Source organism: Caretta caretta, chromosome 15 (assembly GCF_965140235.1).
Source record: "Caretta caretta isolate rCarCar2 chromosome 15, rCarCar1.hap1, whole genome shotgun sequence".
Classification (NCBI taxonomy): domain Eukaryota; kingdom Metazoa; phylum Chordata; order Testudines; family Cheloniidae; genus Caretta; species Caretta caretta.
The window spans coordinates 481,121-502,478 of record NC_134220.1 but is presented as its reverse complement, the minus strand read 5'-3'; the positions used below and the strand labels follow the sequence as shown (position 1 = coordinate 502,478).

Below are 21,358 nucleotides of genomic sequence, written 5' to 3'. Positions count from 1 at the left end.
TCCCCTAGGCATGATCAGTCCCCAGAACTTCAGTGGGATTTAGGGGTGGTCAGACCATCAGATGGCAAACACCATTAAGGAAAGACAGGAGCTTCTTCATTCCTCTGCCCAGACACTCCCCGCCTGCTGTGTTAGTCACAGCTTCATAAGGACATAATTCCCACCAGACCTTAATCCCCTGACCCCCCAAGCTGAAAATGGGTTTCATAGAGTTGACTCTCCAAATCTGTAATGAGTAAGACTGTACAGGGTTGTAGATTAAAAACCCCAGAGAGTGAGTTATACCAGTGTCTGTTGGTTGATTCTGGGGTAAACCCCACCCCCTGGCTATGCCAGTTGTTTTAACACCCAAATCTAGGCCCATCAGACCCCACCTAATGCTCTCTTCCTGAGTATGCCACCCCTGCAGTTCTGTGACCTGGGGTACTGCGCTCTGCTTTCCCCAAACACTGAAGAACTGAGACACCCGTAATTGGTTACTGACCAGGCACCGAACTATGGTCTTCTTGTTTTGCCTTTTTAAAAAGGAAGTCAGCACCATATTCCTCCCAGATAGAAGCAAGAAGCACCTCCATCCATAATGCCCAACACTACATTCCGCCTGGCTTTCAGCAGCCATGAACACAGATCCCTCCCCTATGGCATAGGTCACATTGGTCTAGTATAGTGCATCCAGCTCACTACCATGCTGCTCTACTTTCTCAGCCACACATGGCCAGCTGAAGAGTAGTTGGCCACCAGTAACTGCTGGCTTCCATGGGCCTGGAGTGCTACCAGCTACCACTGTTGGGCTCTGGCCATGCCCACTTTCTACAGCAATATCATCTGCTCTTGTCCACCCCTTTGTGGACTGGGAGCATGTCCTAGGTTGTCCTTGACACATGGTGTAATGGGCATGAAAAGACAAGTCTCTTTCCTCATGCTGCCACCTCTAAGAAAAGAATTCTCTTTCATATTTAAAAAAAAAAAAAAAAAAAGACTTACAGGACATGGCTAGTTTTGTTTTTTAAGATGTCTGAGTAATAGATAGTAAATTCTGAGCTTTTAAAATCATTGCTATCGAACAATGAAGATCTCCTGAAGCACCAGACAACAACTGACTGAAGGATCCAATGACACAGACAGATATACTCTCCCGGAAGTACACAGTGGGCTCAAATAAGCTCTATGTTGAAAAGACCTTAAGTGCTTGCATATAAGTTGCTCAAAAGCCTTTTGGGATAAGTGTAGGAGTGCTACAGAGTTGGGTAGGTCTCAATATAGAGGACATCCACAACTAGGAAATGAAGAGTCACTGCTGAGATTCCCCACTGAGATCAGAATTTTATTAAAACAAGTCACATACTGTACAGGATGATCAGAAACACAATCTCAGAGCCTCTTTATCAAAACCAGCAGCAAAGTATAGTTATTCCGAAGAAGGATAAAATCCACAGACAATTACTGCAGGAGATTCTTACATGTACATTTCAGAGAGAAGGAGCAAGGGCTTTATTATACTAAATAAAGGAGTTCTCAAATACAAAAAAGATTAAGTGAAAAGGCTAACGTTTTAATCAGGCAGGCGATATTCCCTGTGTCATCACAAACCCTGCTGCACAATGAAGATGGATTTTAAAAGTCCAATCCAGACAAGACCTCAAACTGAAATGCTGCCACTGCTGCTGTAGGGAATTAAATGAAAATAGTGATCATTAAGACCAGCATTCTAGCAGTGTCACAAGAGCTGTGAAATTATACGCAACGTCACAACGTTTACATGGCTTTGTCTGGGCGATATGAACTCTCTCCAGCTCTGTAACGGTCTGATTTTTGGATACAGGACTAAGGACCAAAATATAGTCAATAGCTCTGAAGTGGGGGGATTAGTAAGTAACACATGGTTGATGTTTCAGCTTGTCAGTGTCCCCAGAAGCTGCAGGACTCTAGTCCTCGGGTTCACACAAAGAGCAGAGCTTCTGACAGCTGTAGGCACCCCGACTCCTACTTCTTTCTGCCTCCTCTTTCTTTGAGTGCCAAGTGAATCACAGAGCCACTTATCATGTTGTAGTATGCCAGAGAGTTGGAGTCCTTGATGAAAATGCCCTGCAAGAAACAGGAGATCTCAGTGCTCCCTCCAGAAATATTCAACTATCTGGGCAATCAGGAAATTCACTACTAAACTAGGAGGGACCTAGGGTGGTTCGGTGTACAGAGGAGGGATCCCAGTCTCCCAGAGAGAAGGATGAGGTGGAGGAGCTGGATAGTAAGAGTTAGGCTTCAGTGCTGTCACAGTATTTCCACATTGCAGCTAGAGTGCAGAGACAAATGTTTACTTTTTTTCCAGGGTGAAGTTTAACAGACTTAGGTTTTGCCCAAAAGTGAATTTTTTAAAGATTAGAGCAGAAATGTCACTGGTTTCAGAACCTACGTATCGTGTGAGAGAGAATATACATATCTGCCATTATAAAAGAAAGGAGTTTGTTTTATTTTCCCCTCTTTTTTAAATAGCTCTACAGCCTTGGCAGGAAAGGCCGAAATTTGGTGGGGATATGTTCCCTTTGGTGTTCTAGCAAAAGTCTCTCTAGAGTTGGCTGCGTTACAATGGCTTTAAAATCCTACTTCATGCATGATTATACTTTGTAGTAAGTTTTTTTTTTTTTTTTAAAGTTTCTCAATATTTTGATGTTCTGCACATACATGTGCATGAGTTGTGGAATTTTCATGGGCAAACCCTGTAAATCAACATGTACACAGTCTTTGGAGTAAAGATGAGAAAGGAGAGGGAGACAGTCTCATTCAGTGCACACAAGAACACACTCAAAGCAGCAGGGCTCTGAAGAAGCTACTTCAATGAGTACATACTATATGGTACAGTGTTCAACACCAATACACACAGAGGGCTCAAATCAGCTTAGTTACACCAGTGTAAATTCACAAAAAGCCCATTGGCTTCAACAGATTTATACTGCAGTGGTGACAAGATGAGAGCAAATCCACAGAATCTCTCTCATTCACCGTCTGCCATCCAGCCTGTGCACTGAATGGGAAAGGGCCTCTGCCCAAACTCTGAGTGATGTAATTAAAGATTGCCCTGTACTGCATGCACACAAGAGGCAGAGTGAGGCAGCTTTCAGGGCCTTACAAATTTTTTTTGTACAGAAAAAGTGCAGGGAAGCAGCAAGGCACCATTTGAAGGGTTAACACTGTCACATACTCACCTCATACTGCAGCTTCTGTTTCCCTGCTGGCATCCCTGTGGCCTCGTGGATCTTAACCTTTATAACAGAGACCTAAGAACAAGCAGAGAGAGCTCAGTCCCTCCAGTGCCCAGGCCACAGCACAAGTGGGCAGCTCCACCCACCTCCCTCCCTCACAAACTGTACACAGTTGCAATGTGGGGAGAGTCCAGAGTTTACAGCCTCAGGCCAGGTAGTTTAGCTGCTGTTCTCCTAGCAATGGAATAGCAGGAGTTAAGACCAGGTTAACAAGCCATTTACCTGATCCGAGAGCGGAAGGGTGAACACCAGCACCTGGCCATTCAGTTTCCATTCAGTCTTGTCCTGCATGTTGGGAACCTGAACTTTAACTGTGACTGGACCCTAGGAAAAAAATTAAACGTAGTTACACACACAGATGGTCCTTTATGCATAGAGACAGATGTGGTGACAAGAGGCAACCACTTTGCTGTTCCTTTGGGTGCCGCCAACTTGCACCTTTCAATTCCCTGTTACTAGGGAGTCAACATTAATTGTTTTATTTGCTTCATTACTCTCACTTGGCAAGTTATTTTGTCAAAAGTCAGTTAAGAGTTTGGTCTGCCCCCTCTCCCCCCAGTTATTCCTTATTAACTTCTGGCTGTTCATTGGGTGGTTTGACTCAAGTGACATGGGGAACACTACCAAGGTCCTTCTACAAACAGCATTAACTGTACTGTATGCATGCACACACTTACCACAAAGGGCCCCTATTGTGCTGTACAAGTACAGGACAATAGTATTCACTACCCTGAAGAATTTACAACTCATTTTCAGAGAAGATTCAATGAGTGACCGACAAGGGGAAGGAATTATAGCTCAGTTTAATAGCCAAGTCTCCTTGATCTGGGGACATTTCCTTCCTTGTAGGGAAGTGGACACACTTTAATAGGTCTTTACCATGTGTGTGTTAACTGGAGAACTACTAAAAGCCACTCTGCATACTTAGCCTTTCCTTAAGATTGACTTCCCCATGCTGTCCTTCTCTCCAGGGGAGGAAGTCTTAAGTTTTTGTAAACAATCATAAAACTTTTCAGGTAAATTTAAATTCACTCAATTGCTCTAGGCAGAGTGACAGGAAGGAGCTACTTCATAGAGACACAGTCAATTTCTCATGGGGCACTTGTGCCTGCCAGCTGCCCTCCTGATTCAGGTTCCATTTTAGAGGAGATGGCCTCTTTTGGGGAGAGACTGAATACTCCAGTGTGGTCAGAGTTCCCGGCAATGCACAGCGAGCGGTTGGACTATGGTGCTACTCAAATTATATACCTTGTTCCTGCGCAGGAACTCCTCCTCTGGCATCAGGCTGTCCTCACTTTTCGGTTTCTTAGACACAGGTTCATCCTCCATGGGTGGTGGAGGGTGAGGAGGCATTGGTGCTGGGGCAGGGACTGGAGCCACAGGAGGGGCTGGGACAAATGCTGAAATAGGAGGGGAAAAAACAGCTACATATACATCTACACATGACATTCAAGAACAGTTCCCTTAACACGTTTCTGCAGTAGACTGGCACAGACCCTAAAGGAAACACCACTAGACAAGGGGGAAATTAATATACTTAGTGGTAACATGCAACATATGATGCTACATGAAGGCCTTCCCATGTGGGGAAGAGACCGGGGGAGCCAATAAACAGCACATATTTTTGTGGCTCATGTGGAAAAGTAAAAGGTCCCAGTCACACACGTCAACAGAAGCACAGACCTCAACATACACAGTTGGTCTGAAAGGTACTCTAATTAAAGGCTGGTAAGTTACTGCAGTAATTAGAGTGTTGTAGCTGTATCAGTCCCAGGATATTAGAGAGCGAAGGTGGGTAAGAGAATATCTTCTATTGGACCAACTTCAGTTGGTGAGAGAGACGAGCTTATACAGAGATCTTTTTTTGGCCTGACCCAAAGAGCTTTGTGTAAGCTTGACAGTTCGTCTCTCTCACTAACAGAGGTTGGTCCAACACAAGATATTACCTCCCGCACTGTGCTTGCAGTAAGAGGCAGTTACTATAGCCATTATTCACTCAGCAATAGCTCATCCACAGGGTTGGAAGTTAGAACGGATTTTAATGACAAGAAATGCAGGCCAGGTCACTTGGGTCTATCCTCATTCAGAAAGTGCCACAGAGCTTTAATTTTCACTGGGATGGCCCACCACAGAGTAGGGATATTCATATAAGCATCTTCCAGGAGCAATTACGCTGAAAAATTATTCGACTCACTGACCTGTTGGTACTATCATGGGAGGCGGGCGAGGGGCCATCATGGGGGGACCAGATGGCGGCATCGGGACAACATTGATGCGTGGGGCATGTATTATTGGTGGCATGGGGGCTGCGATGACAGAGCCTGGGGGTATACGGACCACAGAAGTCATAGGGGGACGAGGCATGACAGGAACTGCAGAAACAACAGTGGTGCGAACAGGAGGCGGCATCTAGAAAGAAGACATTTATTACCAGGTGCAGCTCCAGGCACTCAGGGATTCAGTTTCTTATACTGGTCACAAGAGCTGATCAACAGCCGCAGAGCGTCACATTCTGAATCTTTTGGCTGGTCAGTTTTAGGAATATAAGCTTAGTGGTTGGGGGTGTGTGTACTTTTAGTTGCTACTGCTGTTCTTCCAAATTCCCAGAAGTTTGGGATTGGGTATAGAAGCCTCAGTAGCAGCAAAAGTCAGTAGTTACTTTCCCCCCCTCCACACTCAGGAGCCACACTGCACAGCCATTAAAAAAAAAAAAAAAAGGGCTCAGAAACAGAAGCTCTTTGAACAGAGCCACATGAGCAGAATGCTGCCGACCTCAAACATCAGGACAACTTCAGTGGGGCTGACTGAGTGAGCTGCACACCTTTACCACCATTTCTCGTGCCTACGCCTCTGCCTAAGATTACTACTTTCACTTCCCACCTTGGCTCTCACCCTTTAATCTAGTTCACCTTCCTGTCCCTCTGAGCGACTCCCCAGTCCACACTTCCTTCCTCTCCCATTTGTCACTGTCTGAATTTCTCTCCTCTCCAGTTCAACATCTCCTCTTTACAATACCTCAGCTGCTGGAAAACTCCTTCCTAACGTGTTTTCCATTTTGAATATATTTTAAACTTACTTCTAGGATCCATTTTATGGTTTAGAGCTAATCTGGCAAACTGATCTCTTAACTTGCTATTCCCGTTTCCAAGCAGCACCCTACCATGACCCATTTCAGCAGCAGTAAAACCTACTTCCAATTTAGCATCAAAGCAGCTGTTTGTCCTGGACAGTAAGAATGCTTACCGATGGAGGGCGTGGCACAGATGCAATTGGGGGAGCATTAGATGGGGGATTCGATGCTGCCGAGGGAGGTGGAGGCTGGGGCATCTCATTGGGCTTGCTGGGACCAATCTTCTCCTTGCTGTCATCTTCTGGCACCAGCCCCTTGGCCTTATGGATAGCCTCGATCTGCTCTTGGAGGGTGATATTGGCTTGAGCAGCCTGCTGTGTGCGGGCCATACTGCCAGAGTGGCCATCCCAGGTCACCTGGAAATCAGAAGAACGTATCAGACTGTCAAAATTTTGATCAGATTAGCAGATAAGTGAGGGCTGCTGTTTCACAGCAAGAACAAGCCCCTCGAGACTCCCATTTCTACAGGTTAAGGACAGCAGGCGGCGAGGTTACAGCAGGATTTGCACCGCACCTTTTCCTCTGGTTTCTGGATCTCCTCTTCTCCAATCTTTTTACCGATAGCAGTCTCTTCCACACCAAAGATATCAGTACGGCGCTCAGCCAGCTGTTTCAAGCTGCTCTCAATATCCAAACCTGCAGACAGGCAGAGATCGGGGAAAAATGATGTTAGACATTTTCTCTCATATGACAAAACAGAACTCAGAGTCCTGCTTAATTCTCTAATCCAGTGGTTCTCAACCTATTTACCACTGTGGGCCTCATATGCAGCTCAGTGTATGTTATGTGGGCTGCATCCGCACAATATATATATACTACCTGTATGGCCCAGAGGATGTCACATGGGCCGCATTTGTGTGCTGACTGGGCTGCAAGCAGCCCACAGGCCACAGATTGAGAACCACTGCTCTAATCCCTTTTGTTTCACAGAATATTTTCAGTACCAATGGGTCCAATACCACTGTTACTAAAGAGTGAACTTCAGTTAATAAGGTGGGCGCAGAACAATGTCTACAGGAAAGCTTCAGCGTTCTTGATGGCTATCAGAATATGTATACTAAACCAGCACAGTACACAAATCACCATTTCAAGATATGTCAAAGTCCCCATTGATACAGATCAGTTTGACATGACTAAATTAGATTTAAACTGTGTACTGGGTTTTTAAATGAGTAAGTCTTGGAGGCTTGTGAGGGGCACCAGACTAACCTGGGGCATAGACCTCGTCATCACTCTGTTTCTCACGGATAGACCGATCCCGCTGCTCCAGCCAGCGGGGATCCAGAAGGCCGATTCGCATGTGTTCTTGCATTTTACTGGCAGGAATCTTCTCTCCAGTGATGGGAGACACAAGATATTCGTCTGGGGCTGGTGCTGGTGGTAATGGCTTGGAGGCTGAAGGAACAAAACCATTGTTAAAAATGCCTAACTTGACTGCACATCATAGAAGTAAGTTCTTGTGTGACTATTCAGTAAGAAATTAAATTGCTCATTGTCACCAAACTCTAGTTTACCTTTGGGATCGTAGTCTTTCCGCACAATGACCTGATCTGGAGTTGGAGGAAGAGGTGGTGGCATCGGGGTCTCAGGAGGAGGTGGAACTTTCTGACTCTCATCTTCGTCATCTGAGCCCTTAAAATTAAAACAAGGCCTACAAGTTATTAACAGGGGATCAAATATCTTAGAACACAGAATATGCAGCAACAGCACTGAAAGTCGTATAGGGCAAAAATCTATGCATCAAGTGAACAGAGCTTGTGCAGTCACTCCACGACTGAAACAATCTTGGCTCAAGAGTACACGTTACAGAAGTGAAACAGGCTTTCTTCTTTGCATACCTAAGCTTCTCATTTTTCATTTGTTGACAGTTTCTCCATGGGAAACCTCAAGCCACGTGAAATATCTTTATTAGCAGGTTGTGCCATGGGACCACACCTCATTCAGAAAAATGCAAGGGTCAGAGATCAGCACACTGCAATCAAGCAGTCTGCACTATGCTTCTACGGAGATTTTTAAAATAGCAGCGAGCGAGCCAGCACTAGTGTTGCTGTAATTTAAGGAGAGTGGAGAGTCTAATCATTGCCCAAAGAGGGAACCAGGTACCCCATTTTTCTCTAAATAATTGCATCTCTCATCTTTAGTTCTGGCACCAGGGGGCTACGGTTTACCATAGCTAGGGCCCTATCAAATTCATGGTCCATTTTGGTCAATCTCCCGGTCATAGGATTTAAAAAAAAAAATAATAAATTTCACCTATTTAAATCTGAAATTTCACAGTGTTGTAATCGTAGGGGTCCTGACCCAAAAAGGAGTTGTGGGGTGGTTAGGTTGCAAGGTTATTGTAGCGGGGGCTGCAGTACTGCTAACCTTCCTTCTGCACTGCTGCTGCTGGCGGGGCGCTGCCTTCAGAGCCGGGCAGCTGGAGAGCGGCGGCTGCTGGCTGGGAGCCCCGCTCTGAAAGCGGAACCACCGCCAGCAGCCGGGCAGAACTAAGCGTGGCCTGGTACAGTATCGACACTCTTCCTTCTGTGCTGCTGCTGCTGGCGGGGTGCTGCCTTCAGAGCCGGGCAGCTGCAGAGCGGCGGCTGCTGGCCGGGAGCCCCGCGCTGAGGGCAGAGTCACCGCCAGCAGCCGGGCAGAACTAAGCGTGGCCTGGTACAGTATCGACACTCTTCCTTCTGTGCTGCTGCTGCTGGTGGGGCGCTGCCTTCAGAGCCGGGCAGCTGGAGAGTGGCGGCTGCTGGCTGGGAGCCCCGCGCTGAGGGCAGAGTCACCGCCAGCAGTGGCGCAGAAGTAAGGTGGCATGGTAGGGCGTTGCCACCCTTACTTCTGCGCTGCTGCTGGTGGGGCGCCGCCTTCAGAGCCGGGTGCCTGGCCGACAGCTGCCGCTCTCCGGCTGCCCAGCTCTGATGGCGGTGCAGAAGTAAAAGTGGCAATACTGCGACACCCCTAAAACAAGACTGTGACCCCCTCTGCAGCTCCCTTTTGGGTCAGGACCCCCAATTTGAGAAACACTGGTCTCCCCCCGTGAAATCTGTCTAGTATAGAGTAAAAGCACATAAGCAGATTTCACAGGGGGAGACCCAATTTCATGGTCCTTGACTCATTTTTAATGCCTGTGAATTTGGTAGGGCCCTAACCATAGTCCTTTCTCATCTCTTCTCCCTTAAGGCAGCTAAGTTAGTAGTTTGACAACAAGTAAACATCTCAGGGGCTTCTGAATGTGTCAACTGTACAATGAAAAGTGATCTATTTAATATGACAAAATCTTTTAGGTTCTCTCTACAGCAACATTCCTGGAATTCTCTCATGGAGATTGTACTTTGTTAGAGAACATGCAAACACAGTCCTCCTCATTGGTTCAATGGATGAGAAGGGTTTCTAGCCAACAGATTAATGGGCCAAGATTGAGCTCATTTTTAGGGATAACGGTCATTGAACACTAAGCAGCACAGGGACTCTATGAAGTCAGAGCTTGCAGAGCCCCATAAGCCACGTTAAAGTCCTATCAATGAAAGTACTCTTTATCACACCAGCTACTTACCTCATCCATATCCTGCACTTGCGTGTCTTGGTCTAGTTGAGATGGGGTCTCCTCGGTCTTCTCTTGCTTTTCATCTTCTTCATCTGACTCTACCTCCATCTCCACTTCCTCACTTTCACCAAACTTCTCATAGCGCTCCTGGATCAGTATGCGAGCCCCCAGCTCCTCAGGAGTGGTGGGAGGAGGAAAGTTCCCTGCAACAAAGAAACACAGGCACCAATCCCCTTTAATGAAACTAACGGGGGTGGGATCAGATTGTTGTATTGATGGGCTCGTGGGAGCAAAGGCATATAGAAGGGAAAGGCTAGGGATAAGACTGATCTAAATGCCAACATGAAGATATGTGATGACACAGACTGAAGGCAGCAAAGAAAGGGAAGCAGCTACCACAGTGGGGTGCTAGTGCAGCAATGGAGTTCAGGGATCTTGGTTTTCAGTGGAACAGTTGATGACACTGGAAGCTGCTAGTCACAAAGAAAGCAGTACTGATTAAGTATCAGTGACATCACTATCTGCAGAAGAAACAGGAGCTGAACTCAGCAGATATAAAGTTTTTCAGTTCATATTTTAAAAGGGACATCATATGCTTCTACCTTGCACCCATCTAATATTTTTTTACTGACAGCATTTTCCAGCAGCTCTCAAAAGGCACGTATTATCCCCACAAAACAGAAGCCAAGTCACAGAGCGGTTGTGTCACTTAGTTTTCCTACCTTGCTCATTGGGCTGGAAGTCCACTGTTTCCACAACAACAAAGTCATGCCAATCAATCTGGGCATAAGCAACACGTTCCTTCTCCTTCTCCTCCTCTTCCTTCTTTCTCTCTCGTTCCTGGAACTTGGCCCACTCCACTCTGTAGCACACCTGCACAAGGAGGCATAAAGCACTGAGTCACAGAAGTGGGAAGCATGTCACAGTATACAAAGGAGAACCCATTAGGAACCATAAAAAAAGTCACAACACCCACAAGTGTTCACCTCTATTCTCCGAAATATGTAAGACCCAACATAGTCAGTGCCTCCAGGGCAGCCACATGGGCACCCCTTGGAAGTCAGTTAATTCAAAATTTAGAAATTGAATCTGATCCTGCAGCAACCAGGCAAAACTCCCACTGCCTTCAAGGAGTGGTTTGCTTGAGTATGGGCTGCAGGTTCGGCACTGTGCAGATGTCAAACTTTTTAGATTAAGAATAGTGAGAACTCCAAAAGACAGATCTCAAACCCTGACAGGTTCACACCTGGAAATGTTTGACATACTTCTCACAAACACGCAGTCATGTTCCAAACTGAAAATAGAGGAAAACTTTAATTTTTAAAGATTTAAGGTACTGTATATTAAGAAACCTACAAGTAGCAACTGAGATCTTAGATTGTAAACTCTTTGGGATGGGAAAATGCTTTACGCAGTACAGCTTCATGAAGACATTACTCCTGGGAAAAAGAAAAGGAGTACTTGTGGCACCTTAGAGACTAACCAATTTATTTGAGCATGAGCTTTCGTGAGCTACAGCTCACTTCATCAGATGCATACCGTGGAAACTGCAGCAGACTTTATATACACACAGAGAATATGAAACAATACCTGGGCAAATTCTGCACCACTGTGCAATGCAGAATTTTGCATAAATTAATGTTGTGCATGCAGAATTTCCTTCCTTTCCCCCCCAGCCGCCAGAAATGGACTGCAGAGATGTTGGCCGCCAGTGAGGGCCACTGAACCTGGCAGAGCCCAGCTTACAAATGGAGGCTGAGGGGAGGGAACTGGAGGATTCCCAGCAGTTGCAGTTCCCAGAATGCTCTGAAGGAAGGAGATGGCAGCACGCAGGAAACTCTGCATGTCCAGGACCCAGCATGAGGCTCATAGACTCATAGACTATCAGAGTTGGAAGGGACCTCAGGAGATCGGGCTGTTTCTCCCTCTGGATCCCTAGGCTTAGGAGGGTAGGGGGTGTGAGTATGAGTATCTGGGCCAGCGGGGGGCCCACAGCTGACCTCTGGGGGGGTAGAGGGTGAATGTCTGGGCCTAGGGTGCCTGCAACAAGGCTTGGGAGAGTGGGGGGTGTAGAGAGCATGAGTATCTGGGCCACGGTGCCCTCTGGTCGGGCTCGGGGGGGGGGGGGGAGGAGGAGAAGAGGGGGAAAGTGTCCAGCCCCCGGCTGAGCTCTAGGGGGGAGGGGGCAGAGAAAGAGGAAGTGGGTTGTCATAGAGGTTTAACTCTTTACTCCGAGGGGAATTTTTGTGCGTCTGTATTGTTACGGACATACTTGCTGACAGGTATTTTGAAATAAATTACCAAAATAACTGAAACTAACGTGATTATAGAGTGTTATTTTGACAAATAAAATTAGCAGAATTTTAAAATATTGTGCACAGAATTTTAATTTTTTTGGTGCAGAATTCCCCCAGGTCTAAGACATAAAGTGTGCTACACAAGTGGTTGATCAGACCAGCTTATTTCCCCATGCTTGAAAAACTGTTTGAAATACCCAGTTCCCACACTTTATTCTCGTTGTGCTTACATGTGATGTCAATAATTAGAAAGATGCTGAGCTCAAAACTAGAAATAATTCAGAACAAGACAGCTTCAGCAGTTTTGTGGAAATTAGTCATAAGTTACCTGATCCAGGACTTCTCTAGGGTTTTCAGCCTCCTTCTTGAGTTTGATAAGTAGGCCTTTAGGCGGAATCAAGATCTGAAACACATTTTCAGGAGATCATATAAATTGGTTCATAATTAAGGAAGCTGTCATAATTATCTTTTTTCTGCACTAGACAAAAATGAATCTTATGACTAGATCCCTTGAAGCTAAGCTCCATTTCTCCTGTTACCCTATTTTTAGCTATCACCAATACTCAGGTATAGTATTCCCACACTTGGCCATTTCACCTGCTTCTCTTGCTATAAAGGGACAACTTTTATCTGCATTACAGTAGCACTCAGAACATCCAAATCAAGTTTAGGCTCTCAGTGTTAGGCACCGTACACCTTTTTCTGACAATGAAGAAAACATCCTCTCCCTGTACTCAAAGACAGGTATTTAAAAGAGGACAGCTAGAAAAAGTTTTTCTTTCTTTCTAGACTGGCTATTTCATAATGCTGAAATAATGCTTTCAGAAGAAGAGACAGAAGCCCAGAGAGTACCTTGGTATACTGCTCAACCAGTTTGGTGAAGTAGTTAAAAAGGCTATGCTGTGGGCGCAGGAAGTCAAACTGGTAATTCCTCTGCTCTTTCTGCATCAGCTGAGTCAGGAACTGCCGGCCATTCCGAGCTACGAACTGTGCAGTAAGCTTCACCACATCCAAGTCGAAAGCTGAGATTGAGGGAGGATCTGCGATGAACTCAAACTCTGGAGGTGGCTCTTTTGGAACGACTGTCTCCTGGATCACCTGAGCCTGTACCTACAGGGGGAAATTCGGACAGCTCACTAACTGCACCCATGAAAGCCATTACTTACTCCTCCTAAGTAACTGTTTGGCTTTTATTAACTGAAGGGAAAAAAATCACTAACATCTCTGGTGCCATAACTGCAAAGAAGGGAAAAGGTAGTAACATAATATAGTTCATGAGTGAGTCATTTAAATAGGCCCACTGCAAAAAGATGACAAAAGCTTACTCAGACACAAAACATAGCTGGAAGCAGAAATGGGATGTAGCTGTAATCTCCTAACAGACATAACCACAAAACATCTGATCACTGACTGTACAGAGTACACGAAGCAGGTAGGTTCAGCAAGTGGCCTTGTCAGCTAATGCATACCTGACCTAGGTCCCTACTACGTCAGATTATCTCAAAGTATGGAGTACAAAATGTTGCTGAGAAGCCAACATAACTGGAGAAAACAGTCTTGGAACAACCTCCTTGGAATTAACAATGCATACCACAAGCCCAGCAAAATCTTGCACTGATTGCAGGGTGCTGTCAAGCAATTTACTTCTGACAGGATATTCTAGATATATACAAGACTAGCGATCACATGAATACCCAATCAGGAATATTCCTAGTCAAACCAGCATTCAATTGTGATCAATACCTGCAGCAAATTACCTTTCTTTGAGATACAAGCAGGCTTCTCAGCTTTGTCAAGTTTCAGGACATATGACCCCTGAGCACCGAGGGGCATACATTATGTGTCCCAAAAGGAAGAGGCCTAGGCACTTACAGAGTTCAAAGTCTCTCAGTGTTGATTTCCATTGTGAAAATGTGAACACACAGAACAAACCCACAGCTTGTTTGAGCAAGGAGGTTGAAAGACCAAGATCAGAACTGACACCTTATGAGCCAACTCCTGGCTAACAACAGACATGAACCATTTACCTTCTGGGGAAGCTGTTGCTGAGCACTTTGCTGCTGTTGCATGACCTTGGGGATGGCAGCTGAAGGCTCCTGTGCCTTGCCCTCTTTGAACTCACTGACTTTGTGCCGGTAGTATGCATGGTAGGGATCGTTGGGATTCAAGAAATTGAACTTGGGGTTGTTTATTTCATTCTGACGGATTCGAGCTTCAAACTCTGGACCATTTCTGTGTGGGGGGGGGGGGGGGAAGGGAGCAAGTTGAGAAGAGTCAGCATCAACACTGAAGTAAAAAACCCATTTTCTTCACAATTACTAAAAGTAATGTTGATGCACCAACTTCCCTCTTCCCCTCTGAGGACGAACGTGGTCTTCCTCCCCACGCTACCAAATATCACTTCCATGTAACGTGCTTCTGTGCTGGAGCCCTACACTATTTGCTTTCTACCGCACCACAATAATGGGAAGTGTAGTAGGATGCTTATCTACAGGAGCACAGGCTAGCATAATGGGCCCACCATATGCAAACTTCTTGGGCAGCAGGTAGAATGGAAAGAGGGGGCAGAAGAAAGTTACTTCCGTTACCATCACAACCTAAACAATTCTCACTAGTTACATTTATTCACCCCACCAAGCACACACGATCATGCTTAGCACTAGTTCTGTTTACACCAGAAGTACTGCACCAAGGAGTGTCAGCATTTAGAACAATGATTCAAGTAGACCTAGATCTCATTTCAATTTTTAAAAACTTGTTAAACTAAGACCCCAAAAACTCTGCATGCCCTTCTAGTAGACTCATTTCATACCAACTGAGTCAGTTTACAGAACCATATACTGGTAAGTATAGGAAATTACCCTCACACCCCAACAAGGAAGAGGCAGGTACGTCTGTTCTTGACGTTCTATAAACCTTATAATTTGGTTTGCAGATTGAAAAAGATGTTCAAAGTAATATGGTCACTGAACCTCTAGTTAATTTGATCTCTCGAGAGGGCACTAGTCTCTCATTTTTGTTAGAATCCTGGAATGTACCAAGTTCTCTTTCAGAACAGGGAGTGATCTACCATAAAGACAATTATGCAAACTGCTAAAGCACCCTTAGCAAATTTTACTCACCAGCTTACCTTGAGGGTGTAATTTTTGACAGAGAAGCAAAATCTTGTTTTTGTCTACCATCCTCCTTGTGGCAAAGACAAGCAAGTAGATTTTGCACCTCAACTGGTAAATTTTCATTATAATTTTGCAAGGCAGCACAAAAACATTCCCCAGCCCCACCAACTGAACAGCACATTCTGATGCCAATTAACATAGAGACCTGCTCCAGTTTCTGGATCAGTGCAGTGAGTGGCATTCCCAAGAAGGCCTGAAAAATCCCATGAAATGGAGAGCCCAATCTAGTGTTACTTACCTGGCTACAAAGCTGGCAGTCTTGTCCACAATATTCCTGACTTCTGGAGGAGGGTAAATAATTCCCACAACAGGTTTGGCTGGTGCCGCTTCCTCTTTTGGCTCATCTTCTGGCTGCAGTAAGATCAAATGAGAGCTTTTTCTACAATCTTACCATATTACCACCTCATTTAACCAAAACAACAGTCCTGCCACCCAGTACATAGTGGTTACATGGAGATAAGATGAGGTATGGAAGCATCTCTCTTCACTGTAGAATTTGCAATCAGCTTGTCAGGATATTAAATTATAGCAAACAAGATCAAAGCTGGTGATAACAGAAAGGGAGATTTTCATCATCTGTTAATCAGGTTCTGAGACAAAGCACAGCAAATCTGGATCAACAGGTTTCCTTTTGCTGTTTGAGCTTGGGAGACAGAGACCAATTAGCAGTGTCAAGTAGTAGCCACTGGACTGTGATTCAGGAGATTGGGTTCTATTCCCAGCTCTGATACTGGCCTGCTGGGTGACCATGGGCAAGTTACCTCACCCCCCAGTGCCGCAGTTTCTCCATTTATAAAATAGAATAATGATACTTACCTCCTTTGAAGCCACATTGACATCTGCTAATGGAAAGTTCTATAGAACAGCAAGGTATTATTAAAAGCCTGAAAGGGTCAAATGCTGGATTGTCAAAAGCTCTGTTGAACAAATTCAGGTTACTGATAAAGTGATTTTTCCTTTTTGCTCCTACTCATTCAACAATTTGAACCATTAGGCTCCAAGTAACAGCATCCACTGGCTCCCCTGCTCTTTACCAAGCAACAATACTGAGCACCAACCTGCCTAGGGCATCTGCTGCAGAGGATAACACATCAAAGGAACAGTGCCTCAAGACATAAGAACGGCCACCAGGTGGCAGCCTTAAACAATTCTCACTGAAGCCCTTTCCCTTTCAGCCCACAGCCCAGTAGAGTGGGCTTTAAGTGCTGCTGGGGGAGAAGTCCCAACATCATATACAGAATACAGGACTTTGACCATCTAGCTAGAGCAGATCTGGAAGCTTTGAAACTTTTTGGAGACACTTTCAGACCCCAAATAAGGAGCTAAAATCTGAATGAATTCCATGTAAATGAGACTTAAGGGTTTTGACCCTCTCCAAACTGTGCCAAAAGTCCTTCTGTAAGAAACGAACCAAAGCTTATAAGTCAATTTCCTGACTGATATGAAAGAAAGACCTTAACTTGAGCACAATCCCTGGAACTCTTCCTGAGAACTGCTTTATCCTTGTGGAAGACATGAAGCAGTTATTTACTGGAGTGGACAGATCTCTCTCCAATATGCTTGAACAAAGGAAAAATTGCCAAAGCAAAGCTGTATTAGAAAAACGAAGTGTAGGGGGAGAGTGGTCATAGACTCAAAAGGGAGGAACAAGGAGACTTAAAACATTAGTACTCTAGAGTAGACTATGGAGGGACTGCAGGGTGAAAATGGTTTCAGATGGATAGAGCCTAAATAAATCATGTGATATGGGAATAAAAGACTGCTATAAACCCTTCTACTTTCCTTCCTGTTGCCCTGAGAACAAGAATTTGACGTTAGAAGACTCAAGCTGACAACCCAAAATGCAACTCTAACTCAATCTTACAGGTCTTTCAAGCAAATGGGCCCATGTTTAGAGAAATGTATTTGTCCAAACAGCACAGAGAGCTGCCTACACCCTTTACAGGCTGTGAAGAAAACTGGATGTCTACTAGACACTAGTCATCCCAGGGAGAAAAATCTGATAATTCTGTATCACAAAGGACGTGCCACTTAGTCTCCAAAATGCTAAGGAAATATTTTTTTGGTGCATGGTCGGGGACGGAAAGAATTCGGAGGCAGAAGGAATGGGACAACTAGACAGATGATTTTAAGCTTCTGGTTAGGAGCAGGAAGTTGGAACATCAAGTCTCCCAAAGTCACATTGGAGTGGTAAGTTTAACAAATATTCCATCTTTGGAAAGGGCAGAAATCCGTATTTCAAGCTCCCTGCCCATCTCATATAGGCAGCATCCACTGCATGCACCCGTGGCTTCCTGAACCTGCTAAACAATTTGGTAACTTTCTAATTTACTCGAGTGGCAAAAGAATCTACTTCTGGCATCCCGCAGTATTTTCTATTTCTTAGCAACACTGGGACAGCTTCTATTCATCAGAGTTAGTTCTGGTCAGCCTGGGATGTTGAATGCCAGGTGAACAGTTTTGGTGTCTATTTTAGGGTTATATAGCAGCACCCATCACATAAGTATCTGAGCATTTCACAGGTTAATTAGATTGGCATGACAAGATCATTAGTGGATTTCATGCAATCTTCAGCTGTCTTCTGGTTATGGGAAGCCCTGCTTGGGGTAGAGAAAAAGATACTGCTCTACCCACATGGCAGGAGAAGAACATGGATCATCCAGGGGAATACCAGGCTGTGAGAATCCTCTCACCACCATAAGGACTCCTTGGGCTGGACAGAATGTGTCAGGGGATGGAACTGCACTGAGCCCAATGGGGGATGAATGAGTGAGGAAAAAATGGTCTGGACGGTATCTTGCTCATGGGACCAGTTTGAGTAACAGTAACTTTAGCCCATCCCACACAGTGGGATGAGAGAACATCTTGAAGACCTGTGGCCTTGAAAATCACCTTTATGTGGTCTTGACTGGGCAACCTTGCTTTCTGCTATGCTAATGGCAGCTTCCAGGTGGGAATTACATCAAGAAGGAGCTAGAGAACTTTCTTCCATGTTTGTCACAAATTCCAGGTTAGAAAAAGATCCAAATGACCTGGGCCACTGCATCTCAACTGGATGCACTGTAGGGAATCACTTGGATTTTGCTTTTGCTAATACTTTTAGGGTCTTTGTGAGTAATCTCAGTGCTAGGGTATCAAGCCTTGCTGTAACAGGATGTAACAGACCCTTCTGCCTTCAAGGAGAAAGGATTCCAAGCCTCAGACTTTTTCATTTGGATTCAAAGAAAAGCAAGAGAGGCCATCACAGCTGCACCACCATGAGCCTTTCACTGAAAAAATTCTGGCTCAGACACAAATGCAGCATTTTTTGCTTGCCTAGCTGGTTGACTGACTCATAAGGAGTTGCAGGTGTCTGTGGGGAGCTTAGGCACAAGATGAATATAAGAATGTGGGAACCAGCTGCCTGTAGAGGTATGCAAATGGGCAGGTAGGAAGAAAAATTCTTAAGAGCAACCAATCACTGTCTTCCAAAATTGACCGAAGTGAAACTCCTTAGTCCACACTGTCAGCTGTGCAGGAACAGAAAGCACCAAACAGAATTTTACCAACCTAGAAAAATAAAACCTTTACAATGAGAATTAAGCTTAAGTAATTTGAGTCAGAGATTTTTTTTCCAGAACTGTAAGCACCAGAATGAATTTCTCTCTCCCTTCAGTCAAACATAAGGCTCTACGATGTTTGCAGATCCCCTCTTCTGAATATCAAATCACTCTACACTTTGTGCAGCCATATCTAGCTAAGCAAAGATAGTACAGATCAGTACTTGGATAGGAGATTCTGTAGGTGATATTCTCCCTCTTCCTCCAGTACAGAGCCAACAGCCCAAGCAATTATAAGCTTTTCATAAATCCAGATTTCCTGGCAAATTCCAATTTGTATACTACAATTCTGTCCCCTGTTCCTCCTTCAGTTTCCAGTGGATAAACTCTTCTTTTTAGCATTCTGTCCTGAACTAGCATCAAGTTGGGTTGTAGTGAGCTGTTCAACAGCTTCTGCCTTCAGGGGTTGCATTTTAGTGGTGGGTGAAGCAATTCCCTGTTTAGTTTGCCAAGCACTGTGAGAAACCTTGAGATAACTCACTTCACACAGTGCTGAAATGCAGCCAGTTCGAAGGCAGAGTAGCTACCTCATATAGTGATTTTCATGAGTAGATCTCAAAGCACGTTACAAAGGAGGTTGGTATCATTATCTCCCTTTTACAAATAGAGAAACTGAGGTACAGGGCAGTGAAGTGACTTGCTCAAGGTCACCCAGCAAGCCAGGAATGGAATCCAAGTCTCCTATATCCCAGTGCTGTAGATTCTAGACCACACTGCCTCTCTAGAAGAAGACAGTAGCTGTTTAACAGAGCACAGCAAACCTAGATAAAAGTTTAAGATAAGAAATAAGGAAGATGTTATGCATTAAAACTCCACAAAGAACTCAGGGAGCTGGGACATCGAGACCAGAAATGGCAGTGCTCCAGGACACAGGGCTCAAGCAAAGAGAGCCCGGGAGCTTTTAATACCCACAAGCGAGGCAGAGACTGAGTTTTATTCATGCCTTGCACCCTAACGCTCTGTGTTGACAGAGATCAGCACCCCTACACACCCACAGTCTTGCAACACTCCCTGCAGCACACAGGGGTCAGAGCCCCTGCTGAGCACACCTCAGCACAGCGCCCCCTAGCAGAGCATTGGGACAAAAAACTTAATTGGCATCAAGACTGACCTGATAAACTTATTGAGGGGATGGTACGATGAGACTGCCTACAATGGCATATAGCCAATTTGTAACTGCTAGCAGTAAATATTGCCAATAGCTGGAGATGGGACACTAGATGGGGAGGGCTCTGACTACTCCAGAGAATTCTTTCCCAGGTGTCTGGCTGGTGGGTCTTGCCCACATGCTCAGGGTCTCTCAGAGGTCCCCAGTGAGTGGAGTGCTTCCCCTAGGAGGGCACCGGGGAACGTTGCAGGGGTTTGTAGCAGGGCCAGCCCAGCCCTCACAGGGGGAAGGAAGGGACTGCCACACAGCCCCTTCCCACCCACAGCTCCGCTCCCAGCCCGGGTAGAGGCTGGCAGCAGAGTTGCACCCGGCCCCCACCGCAGCCCAGCTGTGGCTCCACTCCTGCCTTGGTCCAGCCCAAGATCCACCCCAGCTGTGGCCCCCTTACCCCACCCCTGCTGGGGGGGAGGGGAGGGACCACCAGAAGCTTAGGGACCACTAGTCTGATTGACATATTTGGGGTTGTGAAGGAATTTTCCCCCAGGTCAGATTGGCAGCGACCCTGGGGCTTTCTCGCCTCTCTCTGCAGCATGGCGCACAGATCTCTCGCAGCTTTAAACTAGTGTCAATGGTGAATTCTCTGTCACTTGAGGTCTTTAAACCACAATTTGAGGCCTTCAGTCACTCAGCCGGAGGTGAGGGGCCGATTACAGGAGTGGGTGGGCGAGGTGCTGTGGCCTGCGCTGTGCAGATCGGACGAGACAGACCTTCTGCCCTTACAGGCTGAGCGGGCGCTGACCACGGCCCCGCGCGGGGGTTCCCTGTCGGAGGGAGAGGGCCGGGTCCCCCATCCCAGCCCTGACCGGGGCAGGCCCTGCTTAGCTTGACAGCCTGCTCGGATCACCGGCTCCTGGTGCCCGAGGAAACTACCGCTCCCAGCATGCACCGCGCCGCTTTGCATGCTGGGAGCTGCCTGCTCGGGACCCGCGGGGAGCCCGGGGCCGCGCTGGGGACCCGGCCGGCTGGAGCGCGCGGGCCTTCCCTCCTCGCCGGGCCCCGGCTCGCCGGGCCCGCCTCCTCGGCCCGCCCCGGACAGCCCGGTACCTGTTTGCCTTCTTGCGGCGCTGGCTGCGCGGGCGGCAGCGCCTGCACCGGACCGGCCGGCATGGTGCCGCCTCAGCAGCCCGCGGCAGCCTGTGCTTGTCCTGGGGCGGCAAGGGCCGAGCCGCTCCGTGACCGACACCGCCGCGCACAAA

General features: G+C 46.2%; 1 protein-coding gene across 1 annotated transcript; it reads right to left on the bottom strand.

The window, feature by feature from the left end:
- Positions 1-1,298: 1,298 nt before the first annotated feature.
- On the bottom strand, positions 1,299-21,347 carry SF3A1 (splicing factor 3a subunit 1). The gene is made up of 16 exons (XM_048821260.2): positions 21,207-21,347; positions 15,634-15,746; positions 14,247-14,451; positions 13,072-13,329; positions 12,548-12,622; positions 10,645-10,795; positions 9,932-10,125; positions 7,902-8,019; positions 7,597-7,782; positions 6,902-7,023; positions 6,501-6,743; positions 5,456-5,666; positions 4,506-4,657; positions 3,480-3,581; positions 3,201-3,272; positions 1,299-2,085 (listed from the first exon to the last, which is right to left on the bottom strand). Exons 1-16 carry the CDS (start codon positions 21,267-21,269, stop codon positions 1,984-1,986), a joined length of 2,367 nt encoding a protein of 788 aa, XP_048677217.1. The 5' UTR covers positions 21,270-21,347; the 3' UTR covers positions 1,299-1,983.
- Between the last annotated feature and the right edge of the window lie 11 nt (positions 21,348-21,358).